General features: G+C 53.3%; 1 protein-coding gene across 1 annotated transcript; it reads left to right on the plus strand.

Annotated features, from left to right (window-relative positions):
* Positions 1–1542: 1542 nt before the first annotated feature.
* On the plus strand, positions 1543–20435 carry GDF6 (growth differentiation factor 6). The gene is made up of 2 exons (XM_021089078.2): positions 1543–2835; positions 17360–20435. The coding sequence occupies exons 1-2, from the start codon at positions 2412–2414 to the stop codon at positions 18313–18315; spliced, it is 1380 nt and encodes a 459-aa protein (XP_020944737.2). The 5' UTR covers positions 1543–2411; the 3' UTR covers positions 18316–20435.
* Positions 20436–22013: the final 1578 nt, after the last annotated feature.

Here is a 22013-nt window from a genome sequence, read left to right on the forward strand (position 1 = left end):
ACACGGCTTAGATCCCATGTTGCTGTGGCTCTGTTGTAGGCCAGTGGCTACAGCTCCGATTCGACCCCTAGCCTGGGAACCTCCATATGCCATGGGGGCAGCCCTAGAAATGGCAAAAAAAAAAAAAACCAAACCTCAAAAAAACAAAACAACATTTTGATCAGTGGTAGTGGCAAAAATCTGAAACACAGAGCTTATTTTCAGTTCCACCTCCGTGTCTGTTGTTAAGTTAGTAAAATACAAACAGAGAGAGAAAGGAAGACAAGGCATGGTTTTGAGGCTGAAGGCTGGGGGACCTAAGCAGGACTGGGATAGGCCCAGGACACCCAGGGAGGAGGTCAAGAGGAGAGCAGCCAGCTCCATAGCTCAGTGGTTAAGAGCCCAGACTCTGGGGCCGTGTGAACTTGGGCCTCAGTTTCCCTGTCTGTAAAATAGGGATAATACAACCCTTATCTCCTAAGATTGTTTTCACAATTAAATGAAATAAGATGTGAAATAAGATGTCCACCCAACACACACAAGTTTTCTTGAGTGTTTGCCATTACCTAGGGGAAGCCAGTGCCCTGAACTTAAGGAAGTTAAGGAATGAAGGGAGCCTGGAAGCAAAGCTCCCTCCTCCTGCAGTCAGGTAACTGGTCCTTGCAGGACAGAAATAGCAAAGGGGAGAAGGGGGAGAAAGTGAGAGGCTGGGGAATAGGGAGACTGGACACACACACACACACACACACACACACACACACAGCAGTGGGGGCAAAGGAGGAAAGCATCTGAGATCAAATACTACCACGAAGGAAAGAAAGAGGCAAGCAGGACATAGAGACATGAGCCCAGGGATGGCGTCCTCTGGGTCAGAATTGGGATGGGCACTGGGTCTGGAGTCTGAGCCCTAGATTTTGTTCCGGTCCTTTTGGCTGAGTGTCCTTGGAAGAGTCACTTCTCCCCTTTCAGTCTCATTGTTCAAATCTGCGAAAGTGCAAATGGGAAGGCCAACCCCCCGGAGGAGCTGGGGCAATTCAAGGGGAGCGTTTTAGGTTTGGTGGCTGAGCACCCAGGAAACGCATGCAGAATACTCAAGGTCCACAGCGTTCCGGGCACGGAGCTCGGAGGGAGAGGAGCAGCTCTCCGCCTCGACTTCCAGGCTGCAGGCCCGGGAGCGAGCGAGGCAGTGGGCGGGGAAGACAGGCACCAGGAATCTGGGGACAGATAAAGGAAACTCGTGATGGGGCGAGGCTGGGCTGAAGAGAAACAGATTGGGGAAGAGCTGCAAAGGGAGGGGTCCACCGAAAGGGGAGGGGGGAGCCCGAGGAGGGAGAGGGTGGGAAGGCAGAGAGATGGGAGGGCAGAGTGTGAGAAGAAAAGCAGGCTGGGGAAAAGAGGGATTGGAATGCAGAAGGAACTTGGGGAAGGAGGAAGAATTGAAGGCGGGAGGGAAAGAAGAGAGGGAAAATTGGGGTGCAGCGGAGGCGGGGGCCAGGTCGCGAGAGGGAAGTGGACCCCGGGAACAGATGGAGGAGAAAAGAATCGGCTAAAGCCAGCGTCAGAAGAGGTTGGGGACTGCGAGAAGAGGGGCTGGGGCCTGCAGGAGAGCGCTGCAGCTTTTAGCATCCATCCAGACTCTAAAGACTCCTGGCCTTTGCCTGACCTCGAGGGTTGGGAACAGACGCCCTGTCTTTGCGGAGAGCGGTACCCCACGGAGAGAATGGGGCTGTTCTGGGCTGGGCCCTACGCCCGGCGCGCGGCGAGGCTTCTCTGGCCCAGGGGTGGCCCCTGAGAGGAGCGATCGACTGGCCTGGAGGTTGGGGCCGAGAAGGAAGGTACCACCACCCGGAGCCCGGGAGCAGTCGGCTGCCGAGGCGCCTGCTCCGAACTGTCTCTGGGGGGCGCCGCCGCAGCTTCCCTCCTCCGGGGCCTCAAGCTCCAGGGAAAGTGGAGGCGGCTGGCAAGAACCGAGAGCCGGCGCTGCGCTGCGGGGAGACCAAGCTTCGAACAGAGCTGGGGAGCTCTGGCGCTGCGGATGCCCCTGGCTTCCTCGCCGCTGGGCGGCCTCGCCCGCCTGCCCCTGCCCAGCGCTCCAGGCCCGCTTGGCGCGCACCGCCTGGCAACCCCGAGCGCGTCCCGCGGGGGCGCTACGTCCCCCTGCCACCACGGCTCACTACGGCCCCTCTCCCCCACACCTCCGGCCCGCACCGCCCGGCCTCTCCTCCCACCCTCCGCTCCCCACCCCTCCCGCCCCTCCCCTCCCGGCGAGGGGCGGGAGGGGGCGTGGCAGGGCTGGGGTTTGTGTGGCTGGGACCCGGCTCCTCGCACTCCGAGTCCGCCCGAGGAGCCGGGCCCCGGCCGCTGTCCAGCCGCTCCGTGCCCCTCGCGCCCGCTGCCGCCGCCTCTCGGGGAGACGCTGCCACTCGCTCGCCATGGATACCCCCAAGGTCCTGCTCTCGGCCGTCTTCCTCATCAGTTTCCTGTGGGATTTGCCCGGTTTCCAGCAAGCTTCCATCTCATCCTCCTCGTCGTCCGCCGAGCTGGACTCCGCCAAGGGAATGCGAAGCCGCAAGGAAGGGAAGATGCCGCGGGCGCCGCGAGAGAGTGCCACGGCCCAGGCGCCCCCGGAGCGCCAGGAGCCACAGCCGAGGCCACAGGGGGAGCCCCGGCGGCGGCCGCCACAGCAGCCAGAGGCTCAAGAGCCTCCCGGCAGGGGCCCGCGCGTGGTGCCCCACGAGTACATGCTGTCAATCTACAGGACTTACTCCATCGCCGAGAAGCTGGGTATCAATGCCAGCTTTTTCCAGTCTTCCAAGTCGGCTAATACGATCACTAGCTTTGTAGACAGGGGACTAGGTAAGTGGCAAAGAAGACGCCCGATTCCCTTCTCCCTGGAGCTTCAGCTAAGGCGCAGCTCCGGCTCTAGCTGGCGGCTGCAATTGTGAATTCCCTTCCCGCTCTGGACACCTCCCCCTTTCTTTTCCTAAATCGTTTTTTCTCAAGCCCAAGTAAGTTTCCGAATGCGGCTGCTGATTTTATTCCACTGTGCAATTCCTTCTGCCCGGCTTTCTTTCCCTTCCTTTTCCTCTCCGTTCCTTCTTTCTTCCTCTTGCCTTTTGCAGAAAGCAGCGTGGGGGCCGCTCGACTGGTGGCTGGTGGAGGAAGCGTGGAGGGCGGGAGGTGGCGGACAAATGCCTGGGGCTGGAGAAGGGTCGCGGCGGGCACTGACGGAACCCGTGGAAAGGGGTCGCGGGTTGTACAGGATGCGAGGTCCAAGGCCAGCGCTGCCGTGGAGGACCGGGCGGCCCTGAGGCCTGAGTGAGCCTTTGGAAGCCCAGAGCTCCCGTCCGCTCCGGGAAAAGCGTGCAGAAGCGCGTTCCGCGGTCAGAGGAGCGAGTCTGCGAGAGGCGTCTGGCAGTGCCCGGGCCCAGCCGCTTGCTGCACGGGTTCCCGGCTCACCCCCGAGCTGAGTGTAGCGATGGTCAGCAGCCGGGTAGGAGCCCCGTGCCCTCGGGCTTTTTTGCTCCTGCAGCGCGCTCTCTGCCACACCCGGACCGCAACAGGGTCATTTCTGCCGTGGTCGCGGCTGGATCTGGCAGAGCGGGCCGAGAGGCAGAGGCAGGTGAACTAAATGTGGGTGTTTGTTGGTACTTGGTCTACATGGGTGCCTGGGTGTGCTTGTGCACCTTTCTCAGCCAGGCAACTCTCCTCTCTCTGCGCTTCTACCAGGGGCCTCGTCTTTGGTCCCCTCTGCGGGCCCAGGTGCATGTGTGGGTGTCTGCGGAAACCCCTGCGCCCTCTCTTTGCCACCCGCGTGGACCTGCAGCTTGGCAAGTGCCTTCGAGAGAACCCCGAGCTCCGGAAATTGGGGAGGGATCCGTAGGCGCCCAGAACTCAGCTCCTAAAGAGAAGAGACAATAACGTGGAAGGAATCTGGAAAGGAAGGGAGAGACTGCAAAGGAAGGGCAAAGGGGAGATGGGTGAGGAGGAGAAAGGAAGGAGGAGATAAGAGGTTTAGGGATCTGTCCACTCTGCCACCCTGCCCGGACTTAATTCCTCGGCTTGGACCGGTTCCCCGCCTCCCACTTCCAGGTCAGTGAAAGTAGGGTCGCCCAGGAACCGACGAGCGCGGGGGTTCCTGAGAGGGCTGCTCTGCCCAGGCTGCCTTGGGGACTCGCCCGTTCTCAAAGCAGGCTAAGGGCCCCGAGCCCCGGGGCTCTGACCAGGCTGCGGCCTCAAAGCCCCCTCCCTTGCAGCCGCCTTCCTTGCGAGCATGGGTCCTGCCCACGCTCGGTTCGCGGCTGCAGCTGGAGGTCAGCGAGGTTCACGAGCTGCTGAAAGGTCTGGGCGGCAAATTAACGCCAAGTATTTTATGGTGATTTTAGGACTACTAAAGTCACCTTGGCAAATACAAGTGGCTTCTCCGCAGCGCTGCATCTGGGTCCTGGCCTTCCTGCTGCCAGCACAGCGCGTCTTCTTCCCACCTTCTACTGCCTCTGTTTTTTCCCTCCCTCCAAATCTTCTGTTTATCGTTTGCCTTCTCTAATATCCTAGTCGAAGCCTACCCTAGATTTCCCTAGTCAAAGACTAAGGGCGCGCGGAGAAAATCCCTCTAGAGGCCATTGCCCCAGGGGAAGAAATCCCAGAGGCCGGGGGTGGCGGGCCGTAGGGCGCGCATTTTCTTCTCCCCAAGGGTACTGGCCAGAACCTCCGCCCCTCCCCCAAGCAGACACCCTCTAACTCGTAAGCTGCGCCCTGCGAGTGTGGCACGGGACCAAGGGACCCTCGGGGCTGCTGGGAGCCATCCACCAAAGCCTGCGGCGTTCGGCAAGTGTGGGAGGTCTCTAGGGGTTTCAGGTCCCGCGCAGACGCGGGCTCGCTTCACCCTGGCTTGCGCCGCAGCCTCTCCCCGGGCACCGCGCTGGGTGCCCCCGGGCACCGGAGGAGGCTGGGAGGAGACTGGCCGTGCGCCCAGGCTGGGGGGCCTCTGTTCCTGAGCCAAGCTCTCGAGGCTAGCGGGACCGAGATCCAGACGTCCGGCTTCCACTCCGGAACGCAGCCCTCAGCTGGACGAGACAGTGTGGCCACCTGGACCGCAGCTTCAAAGGCGCGGTCTCCTCCACGCCCTCAGGTTCCCAGAAAACACGAAGAAAGGCAGTGAGTTGACTGGGAAGGCTGTGCGGCTGGTCGCACGCCACGCGGGGGCGAAGGAGCGCGGAGGCGCAGGCTGGAGGGGGCGCGCAGAGGAGGGGGTGTGTTGCGGGCTCCAGCCCCAGCTTGATAAAGGGAAAGCCTCACTTTCCCTCTCACTGATTTTGATTTGATGTGTCACCGGCGGTGACCTCGGGCTGGACCTTCCGGGGCTTGCTTAGCATCGGGCCCCTGATTGGAGTGTTTCAACTCAGCGATCTAATTGAGGGTTCATGTCATAACACATCAAACGGTGTCTAGTCTCCCGTGATGGAAGGGACCCGCCAGCCGCGCATCCCCGGCTCCTGGCGAGGACTTCCGCCCCTCTCACGTGGGGACTCTTAAACCGCGCCAAACTCTCCAACATCCCCTCCCCCAACCGTGGATGGCAGGACAAGGAGGAAAGAGTGGCGGCCAACCGAGAGCTGGGCCAGCCGCGCGCTAACTTGGCGCCTTGCCTGGGGATGTTTAAATCGCCGTCGAGTGTGGCAGGCTTGGCTTCGAGAAGCAGGGGTCCCTCAAAGGGGAGGAGCAAAGAAAATGGAAGGAATCCTGAAGCCGGCTTGACTCGTGAGGCATGAACTACTTCTGTACAGTATTTGAAAAATCCTTCTGCCAGGGACCCTGGAACCCCAAAGTTTCACCTAAGGCTTGTGTTTAAGAGTGGGAGGGCGGGCGGGAATAAACTGTCCAATGTGAGTGAGTGAAGAGCGCTTTAGGTCTATAAAGACAGCGCTGTTCCCCGCTGCCTCGCCCCTGCCTCCACCTCCTAACTCCCATGAGGAAACCTTATTGTAAGTTTTAAACAATATGGTCCCGCATTCTGTTTGCTCTCCATACAGCGAGGGGTAATAATAATAACCAAGCTATACTGACATATTGAGCATTTACTGTGTACCAAGTACTGGGCTGAAATCTGTTTCGTGAACTATTTCACTTCATTCTAATGACAACTCCCCCGGGGAAAGTGTTATAAGGACTGTGTTACAGGTGTATTAAGGAAGAAGACAGAGAGATTAAGCAAGTTGTTCAAGGTCACACAGCTAGTGAGAGGTGAAGCACACATCTAATTCTAGCTCTTGCATTCTTACCTTATGCCACTCACTGCATGGGTAGGGTAGAGGGTGAGGAGGTTTCTGAAAGATGTTAGCGAGAAGCAGAAGTCAAAGAAATTGACAGATTTCCCACCCTGTCTAATATTCCTCTGTCTCTCTTAAGACCCAGTTAGGGGTTGGAGTGAAACTTTGGATTCAAGGGTCTGAAACTGTGCTGTGCCTTATTTCCTCTTTGTACTCTCTGTAAAAGGCACACACTGCATTACCCCTGATTTTTAAAAACGCCTCCGCATTGTGCTTTAAAAATGATTTTGGATCCATAAAGATGAGAAAATATGTGCCAGTGTGTGTTGATGCAGTCATAGCATCAGGACAGACCAGGTTGGATACAGAGAAATTACAGTTAGCACATGATAGAACTCATTAAAAGACCACAAGTGCTGGAGGCTTGGATCCCCAACCCTGGGCCCTGGGAAAGGCAGACAATGAGAACTTCTATGAATTGAACGTGGCTGTGAGATAGAGGGGGAGGGAGAGAGAAGCAAAACTCAGACTTTAGTTTCTGTAGTGAGAAGCACCACATAATCCCTACAAGGGAAGGGAAAAAAGAAAGCCTCTTACGGATGAAGAAACCAGAATGAGTCTTATGAATATTGCCGTGAGTTCCAGATGATTTTGAAATAAGAGTACTTTTTTAAAAAAAAATTTTTTTTTGGTTGTTGTTGTTGGTACAATAGCACCCTCAGAGAGGAGGTAGTGGGGACAGATAGAAACACGAAACGAGGTTGGAACATCTTTGAGGAACGAGACACGTAGAAACGAACCTCAGGGGAGTTTGCGGCTGATTGTAGGCTTCTAGCTTTACCATCTAGGTCGAGATTGGGGGGAGGTCAGAAAGGGGGTGGGGGCAGGGCAGGATGGTTGTGGGGATAGGCCGGCTGAGAGGACCTGCTAAGAGCTGCATAGGCCCTTCGGATTGAAGTTCTTTAAGTTCGGCCGGTGCGGCAAACAGCGGGTTTCTGGGTGGACGTGGGCCGCAGAGTGGTGCAATCACCGCAGCGGCGGTTTTGCCAGGGACCCTGTTGTCGTTGGCAAACGGAAAATGAAATATAAGCAGGGAAGTATTTTAATGGGGACGGAGGGAATTCACAACTGTTAATTATTTGGTGACCTTGTATTCGATTTGTTTGAGTCCCTTATAAAAACACTAATGCAGACCAGACGGCCAAGTGAGGAAGCCGGCAGAAGGTTCCAATCTAGGCTTTCTTTCCCCGGAAAGAGGGAACAGCCTTGGAGAAGGATTGCTGAAGCGTTCAAGTGCGTGCGTGTGAGGACGCGCCCGCGTGAGCACCGCGCGGGGGTTGCGTCGCCGTCCAGGGTCAGGATCCTGCTCCAGATCGGTTAACTGGCAGGTCCTGGAACAAACCTGGGGGTAAGAGAAGGAAGCCTTAATTCAGTAGTTTGTTCTGCTCTTCTAGTTGGAATGATTAAAACGTTTTTTTTTTAAAGGCCACAAACTAAACTCTTAGCCATTGGCTTGTTAAACAGCAGTTATTGTCACTCCCTTCCCTAAGGCCTTAAAGGCTGCCTTACAAAGGCCGCCTTAGCCAGAAGCTAAGAACACCTAGCATCTTCCGCCACGAGAGTGCAAGTAGCGCCGGAATTCTGGGGCCAGCTTCCTTGGCGGGGGAGGCTAAAGAGCTTTTTCCTGGTGCAGGAGGCTCTCGGGCTCTGGGAGTTTGCGCGCCTTAGAGCTGCTGGTGGGGGAGGGGATCAAAAACATGCTCAAACATCCTTGTCGTTTCTAAGCATTAAAAAAAAAAAAAAAAATTACTCAAGCCAAAGCCCACGACAGGCCTTGTGAACCCCTTCCTGAGCAAACTGAATGAGGACATGAAAGCTCCCCCTTCCGACCAGAGGGGATGCGTGTCGTCTGGACCCGCGGGGAACGCAGAGCGTTGCATTGATGGAGGCCCTAGTGCAACTCTTATTTTTTTTCCCAGCTGGAGTTCTCTGGGTTCTGGCCACACACCTCCTTGAAACTGGTGACGTCTTCCTGGGCGTGGGGAGGAGACAGGAACTGAACAGAGAGGTGGGGGATAGAAGGTACGACAGCAGTAGCGCAGAACGAAAACGTCTGCTTCCTTCAAACAGTCTGTTTCCTGCAAATTTTTGCTTCGTCAAAGGATCCGGAGCAAATCAACAATAATCCCTAGGGGCTTTGGGGCAAAGTGGAGGGCATTGGTTCGATAACTCCTCGGATATGGACTAACCCTGGTCAAACGATGCTCTCTGGACCCGGGCATGGGATTCGAGCCGAGGCAGCGAGGTCGGGCAAGCGGGAATGTGGATCCACAACGTCATTAGGTTGCTTGGCATCTGTCACCTCCCTCAACCCACCCCCCGCCCTTAAAACCTGGATGTTTATTTTTAAGCTCAAAGTCGGTTAAATGGTGTCTCCTGTTTACAGGAATTAAATTGGTCCTCGCCTAATGGGTTCCAGGGTTGCTGTTCTCTGCCCTCCAGGACAGTCCATTAGCGCTGCTGGGGGCCCGAAAGTTGGGTCCGCTTGGGGCGAGAGGCTGCAGGCGCTGGGAGTGGGCGGGCGGCGCTGACCAGCGTTCCTGGAGACGCGCGCGCTGCGCTGCGAGTGGCCCGGGCCCGGAGGCGGGGCACAGTTTTGGGACTCGTTAGTGGGCGTGCAGGAGCGGAGAGGGGCGGGCCTTTGGCCCAGCCTGGCGCGGGTTTGGCTGCTGGAGCCGTGCGGAAAGCAGGAGCGGGTGCAGCGCGGAGGGTTGTCTTTGGGGTTGTTCGGCGTGGGGGTGGTTTACCTGCCCCCCTTTCCCGACTAACTAAATCAGGAACCAAAGAGAATCCAAGTGCCTGGTTTGCAAATCTGGCTTCCAGGAGAGTTGGTCCAGTCCCCATCCCACTTCCCAGCTGACTGCCACTCCCACGCCCCGTGGGGAGGGAAATGGAACGATGCTAGACTGTGGCCCTAGCTGCCGTCGCGACTCTCTGTTTGGTAAAGCGTTATCTAGGGAGTCAGCCGGAGATAAACACAGTGGAGCTGAGTTGCCGCGATCTCTTCCTCAGAAGCTGCCCTTGCCTAGCACTTTAAAGAACGCATCGCTGAGGTGTCTCCTATACAGAACCCCTGCGCGTTGAGGGTCCAACATCCTGCCCATACAACACGCCAGTGTGAACCCAGGTCTCCAGTTGGAAGCTCAGAACTGGTCTGGGAAGAGAAACAACATAAAATGGGAACCGTTTCTTCTGTTTTCATCTCCATGCTCTCAAGTCAAAAAGCCTCGGTCCTGTTCCAGACCCTAGAGCGGTTTCATGGCCTCTACACCCAATCTCTCAGGGCTTGTGATGCTCCCCGGGGCTCCCAGGTAACCCCACAGAGCTGAGAATGAAGGCGCACAGCCTGCCTGGTTACAGCGGAGAGATGGGGAGAGAAGATCCAGCGTGAGGGGAAGATACTGAGCTTCAGTTTGATTTACATCTGCAGGGCTGTCAAATTAAGATTTGAGCCACTGTGGTTGCGAGCCCAGGGTGGAACGGGGTGGGGGGTGTGTGTGTGAAAAGAGTGATTCGGTGAAGTGTCTTTGAGTTGGGCTTTGTATCTCTGGCTCTTGGGCTTCTCTCTGCTCAGCCACGGAGAGAGTTTGCTTCAAAGTTCATGGAAACAACTTTATAAATGAATCCATTTCATCCTAGAGAGACAAAACCAGTCTCTTTGAAACTCCTTCAGATTCCTGCTAGAGGTACTAGCACCCAGTGCTTAGGGGAGATCGCTGGTCCCAATATGCCAGAAGCCACCGTTACTGTCATTGAAGGCTGTGCCTAGGCTACCCGGGTGCCATGAAGTTATTCCCTGGCTGGGCTTGTGGAAATCGGGGTTCCCCCTCTGTTCCCCTCCCAGCCTCACTGGTTTGCTGCTCTCAGAGCCAGAGCTTGCTGAGGGGACACTGTGGTTTCTCTGTGGGATCCAGGCAGGCCACCAGACTGGATTAATCCTGTGTGGTTCACAAGGCCCAGGCTTGATGATGTGTGAGGAGGGTGCGCATGCGCAAGTCTCGAAAAGAGGGTAGCAGAGTCCTCCATGGTGGACTCCCCTTGGGCCTCTCTGGTCTTCCAAAGGAGGAAAGAAGCTGAGAAGTGCAGGCAGGCTATTGGGGAAAACACTGGGGAAGCCAAGAGACCTAGAGGAAAGCAGGGCAGGTGCGTGCGTGGGGAGGAGACACCTGCCCAGGGGCCCTTCTGGGGGACTTTTCAGAGGCCACACCCAAGGGTTTACAGCCCGAAGGCCATTGCTACAGCCCCTCTCTCTTCCATCCTGCCAGATAAGGAAGATAGGGAACATCGCTCTTGCACCCAAGATTGACTCTGTGGACAGTTCGTGCCCCATGAGGGACACATCAGGGGAAGTGGGAGGGATGAGGCAAGGAGACCAGCCTTTATTTAGGCCTCTCTGGGCTGAATATGCTGGGCCAGGGAGCCAAAGGGGTTGTGTACCGCTGACTCAGGAGGAGATCCCCTGCAAAAAGGGCCGATCCTTGATGAGGTTCTAGCTACAAATCATCTGTTCACCCGGCATTGTAGGAGGGACCATAGTGGTGGATAAAGCCTGGGGAATTGAGAAGGATGAAGGTGATGAGGTAAGGCTGAAACCCCTGCGGGCCTTATCCTTTGCTGGAAGCCCTTGCTTCCCTCTTGACCCCTCTGCCCAGAACCTTTCCTTCACTCCTGGAAACCCTGTGGAGAGACCTGGTCGGCATCTCCTCAAAGAAGAAGGACAGGTGTATCTTCCCCCTACCTGGCCCCCTACGTGGCCTGATAGTTACTGTATTATCGGCTGCATTCATTGGGTGCTTCTGTCAGTCCAGCAGGGCCTGCTCTGGTTGTCTTTTACAATGTCTCTGCAAAGTGAGGTGGTGGGGTCATTATCCCATTTTACAGATGAAGCATATGAGGTCAGGAGAGATTACATGGCCCAGTCCATCCAAGGTCACCCAATCAATTACAGGTCAGGATTCACATCTATGTCTCTCAGGCTCTGGATTCCCATGCCCATTCTGTGTTGTTACTAACATTTGCACACCTCTTCAGATGCCTTTCCTACTCCATTTGCCTCCCCTTCCTTGGTGACTGCAAGCTGGCGTTATTATTCTCATTTTGCAGATGAGAAAATTAAGTTTCCTTGTCAATTCTCCTTCAGAAGTCCAATTATTGGCATCCCTTCAGTTCTGCTGATTAGGAATGATTGACACTTGGAGATTAGGAATTGCTGCCCTCCCTGCAGCCATGGCAGCATGAAAGAGCTGGAGCTTTCTCAGCATTTCTCCCAGACACAGAGATCAAGAGCTGGGATGTCCAGGGTGGTGGCACAGATACCGGAGCCAGACTGTCCATCTTGGACAAGATACACTTGAGCTGTGTTTTAGTTTTCTGATCCATAGCATAATAATGATATCTTTTCTTTTTTCCATAGGTCGTTTTGAAGCTTAAATGGGTTATTGTAAGCTAAGAATTTAGATCATGCCCAGCAAATAGTAAGTGCTACACCACTGTAGGCTATTATGATTGTGCTGGATTTGAGGAGGAGCCCTCCCCGCCTTTGCCCCCACCCCAGGGTGAATTGTGTGGGCTGCATCCTGAACCTGGGCCTCAGTGAGGTTGCTTAAGGCCAGCAGTTTGCCAGGCTGGGATCTCAATGAAGGTGGGCCTCAGAACAGGAGTACAGGAGATTACTGTCCCAAGAGAGAGTACTAGTTGGAGCACAAATTACTCAGAGACTCTCATACCCTAGGGGTGGGGAGGGCTAGTGCTTCATTTTTACTCACCGGTACACCTGACGAACTTTTGAACTTTGGCCCCTCAGGGCACCCTAAGGGCCGAGGGACCTAGGAAGAAGTGACTCCAAAGCCAGCTCTGAAACTCCCTGCTGAGGTCTTCTATTAAAGGAAAAAAGGAAATCCTGGCGGAACCCAGCTCTCTTTGCATCTAGGGCCTCGGTGATGGACGTGTGTCCCACGTCCTCCCGCCCTCTTCGCTCCACGGTCCAATCAGAACCCCGGAAGGGGGCGTGGCCTTATGCTGGAGGGGCTCGGTTGGAATAAAGACCCTCAGGTCTGGTCGCTTCTAAGATGCAAGACATTGGACAAGTGAAGACATCTCATGGAGCCCGCTACCTCATCTATAAATGAGTGTAACAGTCGGACGGGCCTCGGACGCTCTCGGTGAGGACTCACGGACAGAGGCCACCAAAATCCTCAGCTCGTGCCCGGCACAAAGGCGCGTTCACTGTTGCTTTTGGGGGTTGGGGGGAAAGCTGAGCTGCAAAGACGTTTGGAGTTTTCCTTGTGAAGACGGGTGATTTTACCCTCCTCCATCCCCACCTAAGACAGAGGGGGTGGGAGAGCCCCCACTGTCATCTCGGCTTTCTGAGTCGAAACGGGTCGCTGGAAGACGTGCGGCAGGGAGCGTGGCGGAGCGGCGGGTGGAGGCCGGTGGGGCCCAGCCAGATGCCTGCCAGTGGCCGCCCAGGTCATGACAAGTTCAGGGGACGCGAGCAAGACGTGCGTTGGGCAGCGTCGGGGAGCCCGGGGTCCAAGGCGCCCCCGGGGCAGGCGAGTGACATACTATCCAGCCAGGACTCTCAAGAGGGACCTCGGGCTGCTTACACATCACAGACGTCTTGGAGAAAACGCAGTGCGGGCCTTTTCCGCCGCAAACCGCACGACATTTTGGGGTTTTCAGAAGATGTCTGCAAGGTGTCTCGGGAGAGCTGTCTCCAGCCTGCGGAGGGCGGTGGGCGGCGGAGACTTGGCTCTCGCCGCTGCGCGCGCCTCCCTTTTCGCAGCCTTCGTGGGGCGCGCGTGGTTCCCGGTGAATGGACTTTGGCGCCGCTGGCATCCTTCTCTTTTACGATCTGGCGTTTGCTTCTTAGCTTCCTTCAGCCACGTACTGTGACCTTAAACTGAAGGCTTTATATTTTCAAGCCAGTTTCCTCATTTAAAATGGGTAGGCTATCCCTACTCCGCAGTGATTTGTTCTTATTCTCTTACTGACTTTTTATTTTTAATATTTTAAATCAATACCACACCAAATGTACGTGTTTGAGGTACTCCCAACTTTTTAGCAACTTGCTCTTAAACTCAAAAGAAGGGCAGACCCATTTATGAGGAATTTTCTTCAAATATGCAGGTGGTTTATTCCTTCCTTTTTCTTCTCCCCTCCTTCGTCTGCCCACCCACCAGAGTGAGCTGAACGCGCAAATCCAGCGATGATAACTTGAAAGGTCTATATGCCTAATACTCAGCAAACACTGAATTGACTGGGTATAAGCCAAGCTGTAACAGACCAGGCTGATACAATTAAAAAGCAAACATAGATAGCTTCCATCATTTATTACTGCTCAATTTCAATTTAAGAGCTTGAAGCATAGGATTCACTTCCAGGATACTGGAAAGTGCCACCAACAGATTTGGGAATGAAAAGCACGTATTTCTAGGCAGGGGGATGGGAGAGAGGATTATATGATGACATGGACCTTCCTTTATACAGGACCTAATGGGAGAGGAGACTTATGGGATGAGGGCCAGGCCATGTGATGCCAGGTCAGCAGGCAAAGTGTCTGCAGGGTCACAGTGGATGGTGATGTGTGCACTTCCCCAGTCGGATCTCTCCTTGGGGCTGTTTCTGTGATGCATGCCTCCAGAGCAGGTCCAGACAGGTGGAGAATGTGGTCTGTAGGGGAATTGTGCAGAGCAGCCACCCCCATGGGTTAGAGGTTCTGGAGACCCAGTGGGAATACCTGTGGCTGAAAGAGTAAAAAAAAAAAAAAAAAAAAAAAAAAAAAAAAAAAAAAAAAATGGGGTGGGGTGGAGGCAGGAAGGTGCAGGGAACAATAGCAACTTGGTTCTGGTGAGTCCTGCCTTAGGTTCAGTCCTGGGCCCTGTGCTTTGGAGAGCACTGTTTTGTCCCACCTCCCTTGGCGCCCTCCCCAAATGGTGGGGAATCTGCAGAACAAGGGGACGTGCTCATCTAAATTCATGGTTCCTAAAGTGGGGTCCCCAACCAGCAGAATCAGCATCACTGGGAAACTTAGGAGAAATGCAGATTCTGGGATCCCACTGTAAACCTCTGGGGCCCAAGAGAATTTGCATTTTTAACAAGTTCCTGCATGATGCTGATGGTGCAGATTTAGGGACCACTGCAGTGGCTTTGTGAGTTGCTACTCTACTCTGGCACCTGAGCCACGGAGTTCTTGTCCAAATAACCCTGAGCCCATTTCCAGAGCCTGGGCAGCTTCTTCTTTGGGTCTGTCCTCCTAAGGGTGCATCACATCACCCTTTTGTGCACCTGTAGCCTGGGAAGCTCGGACCTGTGGGCAGGGGTGTCCACATCCATGCAGGTGAGGCCCTTTGAACTGTGGGATGAAGCTGGTATGGGACAAAAAGGGAGCAGGATACAGTCTGAATGAAGCCCTTGCTTGCACTCATTCCCTGAGCCCTGGAAAGAGCAAGATCCAGAGTGATCTTGCTAGAAAAATCAGAAATCCCAGGACTGCAGAACGAATAGAACCCTCTTTACACAGATGCTGTCTTCTGTTTTGACCACTCTAGAGGACTAGAGAAATGTGACTCAGCTGTGTAGACTAACCATTTATTAGCCCACGTTTAAAAAAGAATGTAAACAAAAGCAGGCTGATTTTTCCATGTTGTGTGAGGAGAAATAAATCAATCTTACACCTGCCTAATGCTCTCCAGCCAGTGACAAACTATCCCAAGAGTTCTGTAAGCAGAGATGGAAATGATTTCCTAAAAGAGCCCAGATTTTATTCCCAGCAGGTCCTGAATATACTATTTGGACCGTATCCTCCACCCCTTATACTCTGGCCACTTCTGGTTGCTCTAGGACCTGGAAACTAACAGAGGGGCAATGGGACAATGAGGCTTATGGGCTAAATGCTCCAACTCTGGAATGAAACAGACCTAGGTTTGGGTCTTAAGACCCCCATTTTCTAGGTGTCAGACTTTGGTAATTTAGTTTCTCCAAGCCTTGGTTTTCCCATCTGTAAAATGGGAAGAATTTTACACCTATCTTGTAGAACTGATCTGTGATCGAAGATAAAGAAGAAAACATTTAGCTGGTGCAACAAGTGCCTTAGGTTGGTCCCTCTCATCACATCCTTACTTTGTGGAGAGAGAAATATGAGAGCCAGGAAAATGAAGCCTAAGGCAATGGGTCCAGAGATCTGGGTGGTGGCCCAAATGATGTCAGACACGGGTTTCTTTAAAGGAGGAGAAGAAAGTGTGCTGAATTCCCACAGATTTTAACATGACCCTGGTTGGTTTGAAGGTCTTGGTTTCCATAAATCAACTGCCTCCAGCAGCTTTTCCCTTTTCACCTTTCTAACCCTTCCCACAGCTCCATCTCAGGTTGGGACTTGTGCATTAGAGGGAGGCAGCCGGCCCTGCGGTCAGCCCAGTGTGGGGACTGGGTGTGGCCGAGGCTCCAGAGCCAGTGCCCTGGGGCCACATCTGGACAGGCAGTGAGGGTCGGACCCGGGACCCGGTGACACTTTTACTGTCGAAATCCACCCAAACTTTACTAGCTTCTGGGGAAAGCTAGGGGCTTTGGGGATTTTTGTATTTGCTGGGTTGTAAATATTTTATGAGAAGGCAGCCCAGGAAAATCTGGTTAGCTTTCCGCCTTGCACACTGAACTGCGATTGGCTTCATGCACACATGTGTCAAAAAAGGAGTCCAGTTTTGCCTGAGTCCCCAAGAATTCGCCTTGGATTTTAGAAGCCAGTTATCATCCCTCCCCCTTATATGCCCCCATTTTTTTCTCACTTGTAACCAAAAATTTTATCTTCAGGATTAGCTGCAATCTTAGATTTCAGATTGGGTGGGTGGGTGCGGGAGGGAGAATGTGACTGCATATGTCTGTGTCTGTGTGTGTCTGTGGATGAGGTTTTCTCCTTACTCATGTATTTATTTCTCATTGGCTGCAGGATCTTCTTAGTGGATAGGTGCCTGGTTTTTGTGTTGCTTCATTTGCCCCTCTGCAGACTTCTGAGAGCCTCACGTTGCTCTTTTTGTTTGTTGCGGTGATGAGTTTTTAAAAGAAAGAAAGAAAGAAAGCACGTTGCAGCTCCTTATTTTGTTGTTTTTGTACTGGGCCTAAGTGCTTCAGCAAAACTATCTGCTGGGCAGCGTCTTCCCCTAGACCTGTGGGTCTCAACTAGGGCTGCAAGTTTACAACGTCTTGGGGCTTAAAAAAAAAAGTTATCAACCCCCAACAAAACCCTAAGACCTGGAGCCTGTCCTCAGATATTGATTCAATTGGCTGAAGCATGCCCTGGCTGCTGGTAATTTTAAAATTCTCTAGATGGTTATAAAGGGCAGTCAGACTGATAAGGTTTGTTCTAGAAGTTTCCCACTTACTGATCAGCGAGTATCCTAGGTCAGGCACGCCTGTAGGCGTAGCGGTGAGTAAGATGGACAGGACCGGGTCTGAGCGCCTAAGGGCCGACGGAGGGGGGCGGGGTGTTGCTGGGAGAGACAGACCACTACCGACCGAGACAAATACAAACGAGGTCATTGCAGATAGTGCTAAGTGCTGGGAAGATAATAAACCAGGGTCTTGGCGATAGTGACCGAGGGAGGCTACTTTAGATCAGGGTGGTCGAGGATGGCCTTTCGGAGGAGGTGACATTTGAATCTAGTCGTGAATGATGAGAAGAAGCCAGCGGAGAGGAGGTCTGGGGGAAGCATGGCCGGGACTGCGACCACAAAAAGACACATTAGTGGTTGCGCAGGCTCCTGGGGGGGAAAAACCGGGTGGCCACTACCGCGGCCGCGTCTCCAGCAGCTACCGACTTCCGCCTCGGGAGTCCGGCACCGATGGGGAGGAGGGGGCCGTCCTGGTGCCCACCCCTCCGCTCCCTCGCTGCGCATCGGCCGTCTGGGAGCAAGGGTGGTCAGCCCCGGGCTGCGGAGCGGGACCCTACCGGCCTGCCCAGCTCCCTCCCCGCCCTTTTCCTCCTAGGGGCGGCCGCAGAGCACCGGGCTGATCTCCCTCTTAAGTGAAACTGACTGTAATTATTTTTTATCTCGCAGACGATCTCTCGCACACTCCTCTCCGGAGACAGAAGTATTTGTTTGATGTGTCCACGCTCTCAGACAAAGAAGAGCTGGTGGGCGCGGAATTGCGGCTCTTTCGCCAGGCGCCCGCTGCGCCCGGGGGACCGCCGGCCGGGCCTCTGCACGTGCAGCTCTTCCCCTGCCTGTCGCCCCTGCTGCTGGACGCGCGGACCCTGGACCCGCAGGGGGCGCCCCGGGCCGGCTGGGAAGTCTTCGACGTGTGGCAGGGCCTGCGCCACCAGCCCCGGAAGCAGCTGTGCTTGGAGCTGCGGGCCGCGTGGGGCGAGCCGGGAGCCGGGGAGGCCGAGGCGCGCGTGCCGGGGCCCCAGCAGCCGCCGTCCCCGGACCTGCGGAGTCTGGGCTTCGGCCGGAGGGTGCGGACCCCCCAGGAGCGCGCCCTGCTTGTCGTGTTCACCAGATCCCAGCGCAAGAACCTGTTCGCGGAGATGCGCGAACAGCTGGGCTCGGCCGAGGTTGCGGGCCCGGGCGCCGAGGGGTCGTGGCCGCCGCCGTCGGGTACCCCGGACGCCGGGCCTTGGCTGCCCTCGCCCGGCCGGCGGCGGCGGCGCACGGCCTTCGCCAGCCGCCACGGCAAGCGGCACGGCAAGAAGTCGAGGCTGCGCTGCAGCAAGAAGCCCCTGCACGTGAACTTCAAGGAACTGGGCTGGGACGACTGGATTATCGCGCCCCTTGAGTATGAGGCCTACCACTGCGAGGGCGTGTGCGACTTCCCGCTGCGCTCGCACCTGGAGCCCACCAACCACGCCATCATCCAGACGCTGATGAACTCCATGGACCCCGGCTCCACACCGCCCAGCTGCTGCGTGCCCACCAAATTGACTCCCATCAGTATCCTGTACATCGACGCGGGCAATAACGTGGTCTACAAGCAGTACGAGGACATGGTGGTGGAGTCCTGCGGCTGCAGGTAGCGGCGCCTTCCCTGCCGCCTGGGCCCGGGACCGCAGGGGAGGCCTGACTGCAGAGAGGCGGAGGAGGAGCTGGCCTTGGACGAGGCAGGGAGAGGGGATCAGCCTGGACTTTTCAGCCGGGTGGGAGACGAGGGCGTTCCGCCCTCCCAGAGCCTTCCACCTGCCAGCCCAGAGGGAGAGACGGATTTTTCACACCTTGCCCGGAAAAACAAGCCAAGGAGGATTTCTTTTAGTTTTTGTCTCTGTTATTGTGGCTATGGATCTCCTTGTGTGCCCCCACAGGTTTTGACGGGAGATGGGGGCAGGGGAGACGCATACATGTTTCTCAATTGTTCCGCGGATTGAAAAAAAAAATCATGGTTTAAGAAGGGAAACTGAGGGAGGAAGAATCACCTTTGACCACAGCTGGGTCTGATTGTGTAAAGAAGCTGGGGTCTTTCCGGCCAGGTCCTAGCCCGCTCCGTGCGACCTCCCCAGCAGAAAGTGTTAAGGTAGAGGAAGAGCAAGGCCGGGAGGGTGGGCCCGAGCAAACCTTTATCGCTGGATGGTAGACCCAGCTCTGCCCTGGCCTCTGCCTGAAGAGGGAAGCGGCAACCTGCATCTCACTCCAGGGGGCTCAGGTCACTGCCTTCACTATTGCTTTTTCTGGGGGAAAGGGGAGCTGGTATGGATGGAATGACAAGAATGAGTCCAAATGGAACCCCCTGAAGGATAATGAGAAACCACAAGGCCGGCCTCCACGGGCTGACAAAGAGGTGCCTTAACCCAGGCTAGAGGTAACCCGTGGAAAGGCCCTTCTTTTTCTCATTGATTTCTTGGAATGGAATTTGCCAAAATTCAGATATCCCCCTTAAAGTGGAAGATGATTTCCCACCTAAACAAAAAAAATGGGTAGGGGTGGGGAACTATAGAACTAAGGTGAGAGGTGCAGAGAATGGGAAAGTGAGCCAAGAAAAGGAAGGGTGAGGTCAGGAGGGGAGGTACCCCCTCCCCCCTTCACCTCCTCCCCCTCCTCCCTCCCCCAAGGATGGGGATTGAGGTGCAGGCCAGGAGCAGGGAGGAGAGGGATTAAAGGAGACCCAAGTACTTGTCTCCGAAGTTTCTTTAAAATCTCTGTACCCTCCCCTCTCGCTGACATTCCTGAAAGATTACCAGCCAGCAATAGCCCAGGGCTCCCCCCAAAGAATTGCTTCAGATTGTAATTACCAGTTAGGCAATGTTTTTAAAACAGTAATGAGAAACTGAAAAGAGCAAAGTGTTACATTGAGCTTGGGGTGGGAGATGGGGACTGGGTGTCGGGAAGGAGGCAGGGATGGAATTCATCTTCCGGAAGCAGGAGAGAGCACAGCCTAAGTTAGATACCCATTCCCAGACTGAGGCGAGAACAGGACTTTTCCCCCAGCCTGCACCAGTATTATTTTCAAACGTGGCCCATAAGTAGGCCCTTTGAAGAGTTAGCTTCCTTCTCATCACTGACCATGAAATGGTTTAAACACGGGAACCAGTAGCAACCATTACAAAAACATTTTGTTTTTCCTAAGTGGTTTTGCTCTCTCTTGATCTAAACCGGTTGCTTGTTTGGTTCGGAGAACTACAAACTGTCCACGAAAGGGTGAGAATGATAATAAATGCTAATATAAAATGCTAAGTAAAATGAAAAAAGACTTGGCCAGGAAAAATAATTTAAAATGCACATTTGCTTTGGATGCACTGTTGTTCTGTTAAGGCTGTATATATTTGTTTATTTAAGGTGACTGAAAGTGCAAAGAAGAAATGGACACCATGCAATTCATCTTAATGTACAAAACGTTATATGCACTCAAATGTTATAATTTCTAATATTTTTAAAGTTTATATTCGAGTTGTACAAAGTTAAGCATTAATCAGATATTTCATTCTTTCATAATGTTATCATTTTCTTAAATATTATTACAAAATTTTAAGTCTGTCTAATGGAGAGTTTTTTTTTTTAAAAAAACTGTCTACCTCACTATAATACAAGCATTTACAACCTCAAATTACCAGAGGTCAATTAATATTCAAAACATTTTTTACAGCACACTTTTCCTGGATGATACTCGATCAAAGACTGTACTATTAAACTCATTTTTTCCCCTTAATATATCAGCCTGGTTTATATGGATCTATTTAGAAAAATCGTTTTCTCAAGGAATTCCTGCCAGTGGTATTTTGGTCCAGCATGGGATTAAATTTCTGAAAAGGCACTGATGATTATTTTGAAATCCATCATTCCGAGCACTGCAGTTTTTCTTTACAACTCTTCCATAACTCTCTTTTTTTTTTCATGAAATTTTCATTCACCAGATTAAAGGCAAATCCTTGTCAACTATTAGAACAGTGTTTATAAGCCTGTAACTCATTCCAGCATCCCAAGAGCCCAAGTAGGAACTGGATTATTTCTTCGTTTCTTTAATGGTGAAAAAATTTGTAAGTTACCTAGACCAGCCAAGATGTCCATAATTACCACTGACTTTTTGGCAGAGTGGGAGCAGAACATAGGAAATGCTGTTTTATTTGTTCACTTGCTACAAGTGGCGGATGCCTGTGTACCCGTGTCAGTCTGAGTTCTGACTGTACTTCAGGCCTAATGCTCTTCATGCTTTATCTCACTCACATCCCTTACACACTCCTTGAAGCAGGTATTATTGTAAAACATAAAGGTATTATGACAGATGAGGAAACTGAGGTTTGGTGAGCTTAAGTAATCTACCAGTGGCAGTTAGTATTTAAACCTACTTCTTTCAGACTCTAGAGCCTGAGGAATTAACCGCTATACAATTCTGCTCTGAGATAGCTACTTGCTGGAACTGGTCCCTAAATGCCAGTGTGGGGAATTTGCACTTCGCCACCATTATTGGGTGTGGTCAGCTGGAGGAAGAGCTGTTGCTACAGGGGCCACCAGCATTGCCTGCGGTTTTGGAATATGTGAGTTAGGACCGCTGGGGTAAGGAAGCTGAAAAATGAGTCTGGATTGCAAAGCTCCGAGGGTTCTCAGCTTAGGGCTTGCTTCTTCAGCAACGGCATTGCTGGGCTTCTGTAGCTTCTCTGCAGTTTTCTGGAGCTGCCTTGAGTGTGGTTTTTGTAAATTTTGGTTATCAAAGTAATGATCAATTTGCAGATAGGTTATGTTTCAATAGACTGTGGTAGTGGGCTGTTTAGAACTGAGAAACATTTGCCTTTGGAAACAATTGTTCCTTTGAGTTTCCAGGTCATTTTGCAAAAGCTTTATTTACCCCAATGGAACTTTGCTATTTGGGCCAAAAAGGAGCTCTTTTCTCTTTCTTGGGTGGAGGATCTTTTTGAGATAGTTGAAAATTCTTTACATTTTCCCACCGCTTTTTCTATGCCCCACACTCAATTCCCTCAACCTCCCAATTGCCCTGAGGACTCCCAACTCTGCCCTTAATACACCCCCAATCCAGAGATTTCCTTTTTCTGCACCCGTATTTCCACCCCCAAAGTTAATTTGCTCTCTTCTCTCCATCAGAAAGTGTAGTCCTTAACTCAGATGTCAGAAGAAACACAATCTGATTGAGTAACATGAAGATGTAAATATCTCCTATCTCTTTCGCCTTGGAGACATTTTCAGTTTAAGAAAAAAACACCTTGCTAGACTCAGATTTCTTGTGAGTGCTGTGAAAGTCAATATAGGGGATTCAGTGCTCACATGACCCACA

This window comes from Sus scrofa, chromosome 4, assembly GCF_054392235.1.
Source record: "Sus scrofa isolate SSC_HxYL_T2T_F1_AM1 chromosome 4, Sscrofa_HxYL_maternal_Yorkshire_Landrace_v2.0, whole genome shotgun sequence".
NCBI classification, from domain to species: Eukaryota; Metazoa; Chordata; class Mammalia; order Artiodactyla; family Suidae; genus Sus; species Sus scrofa.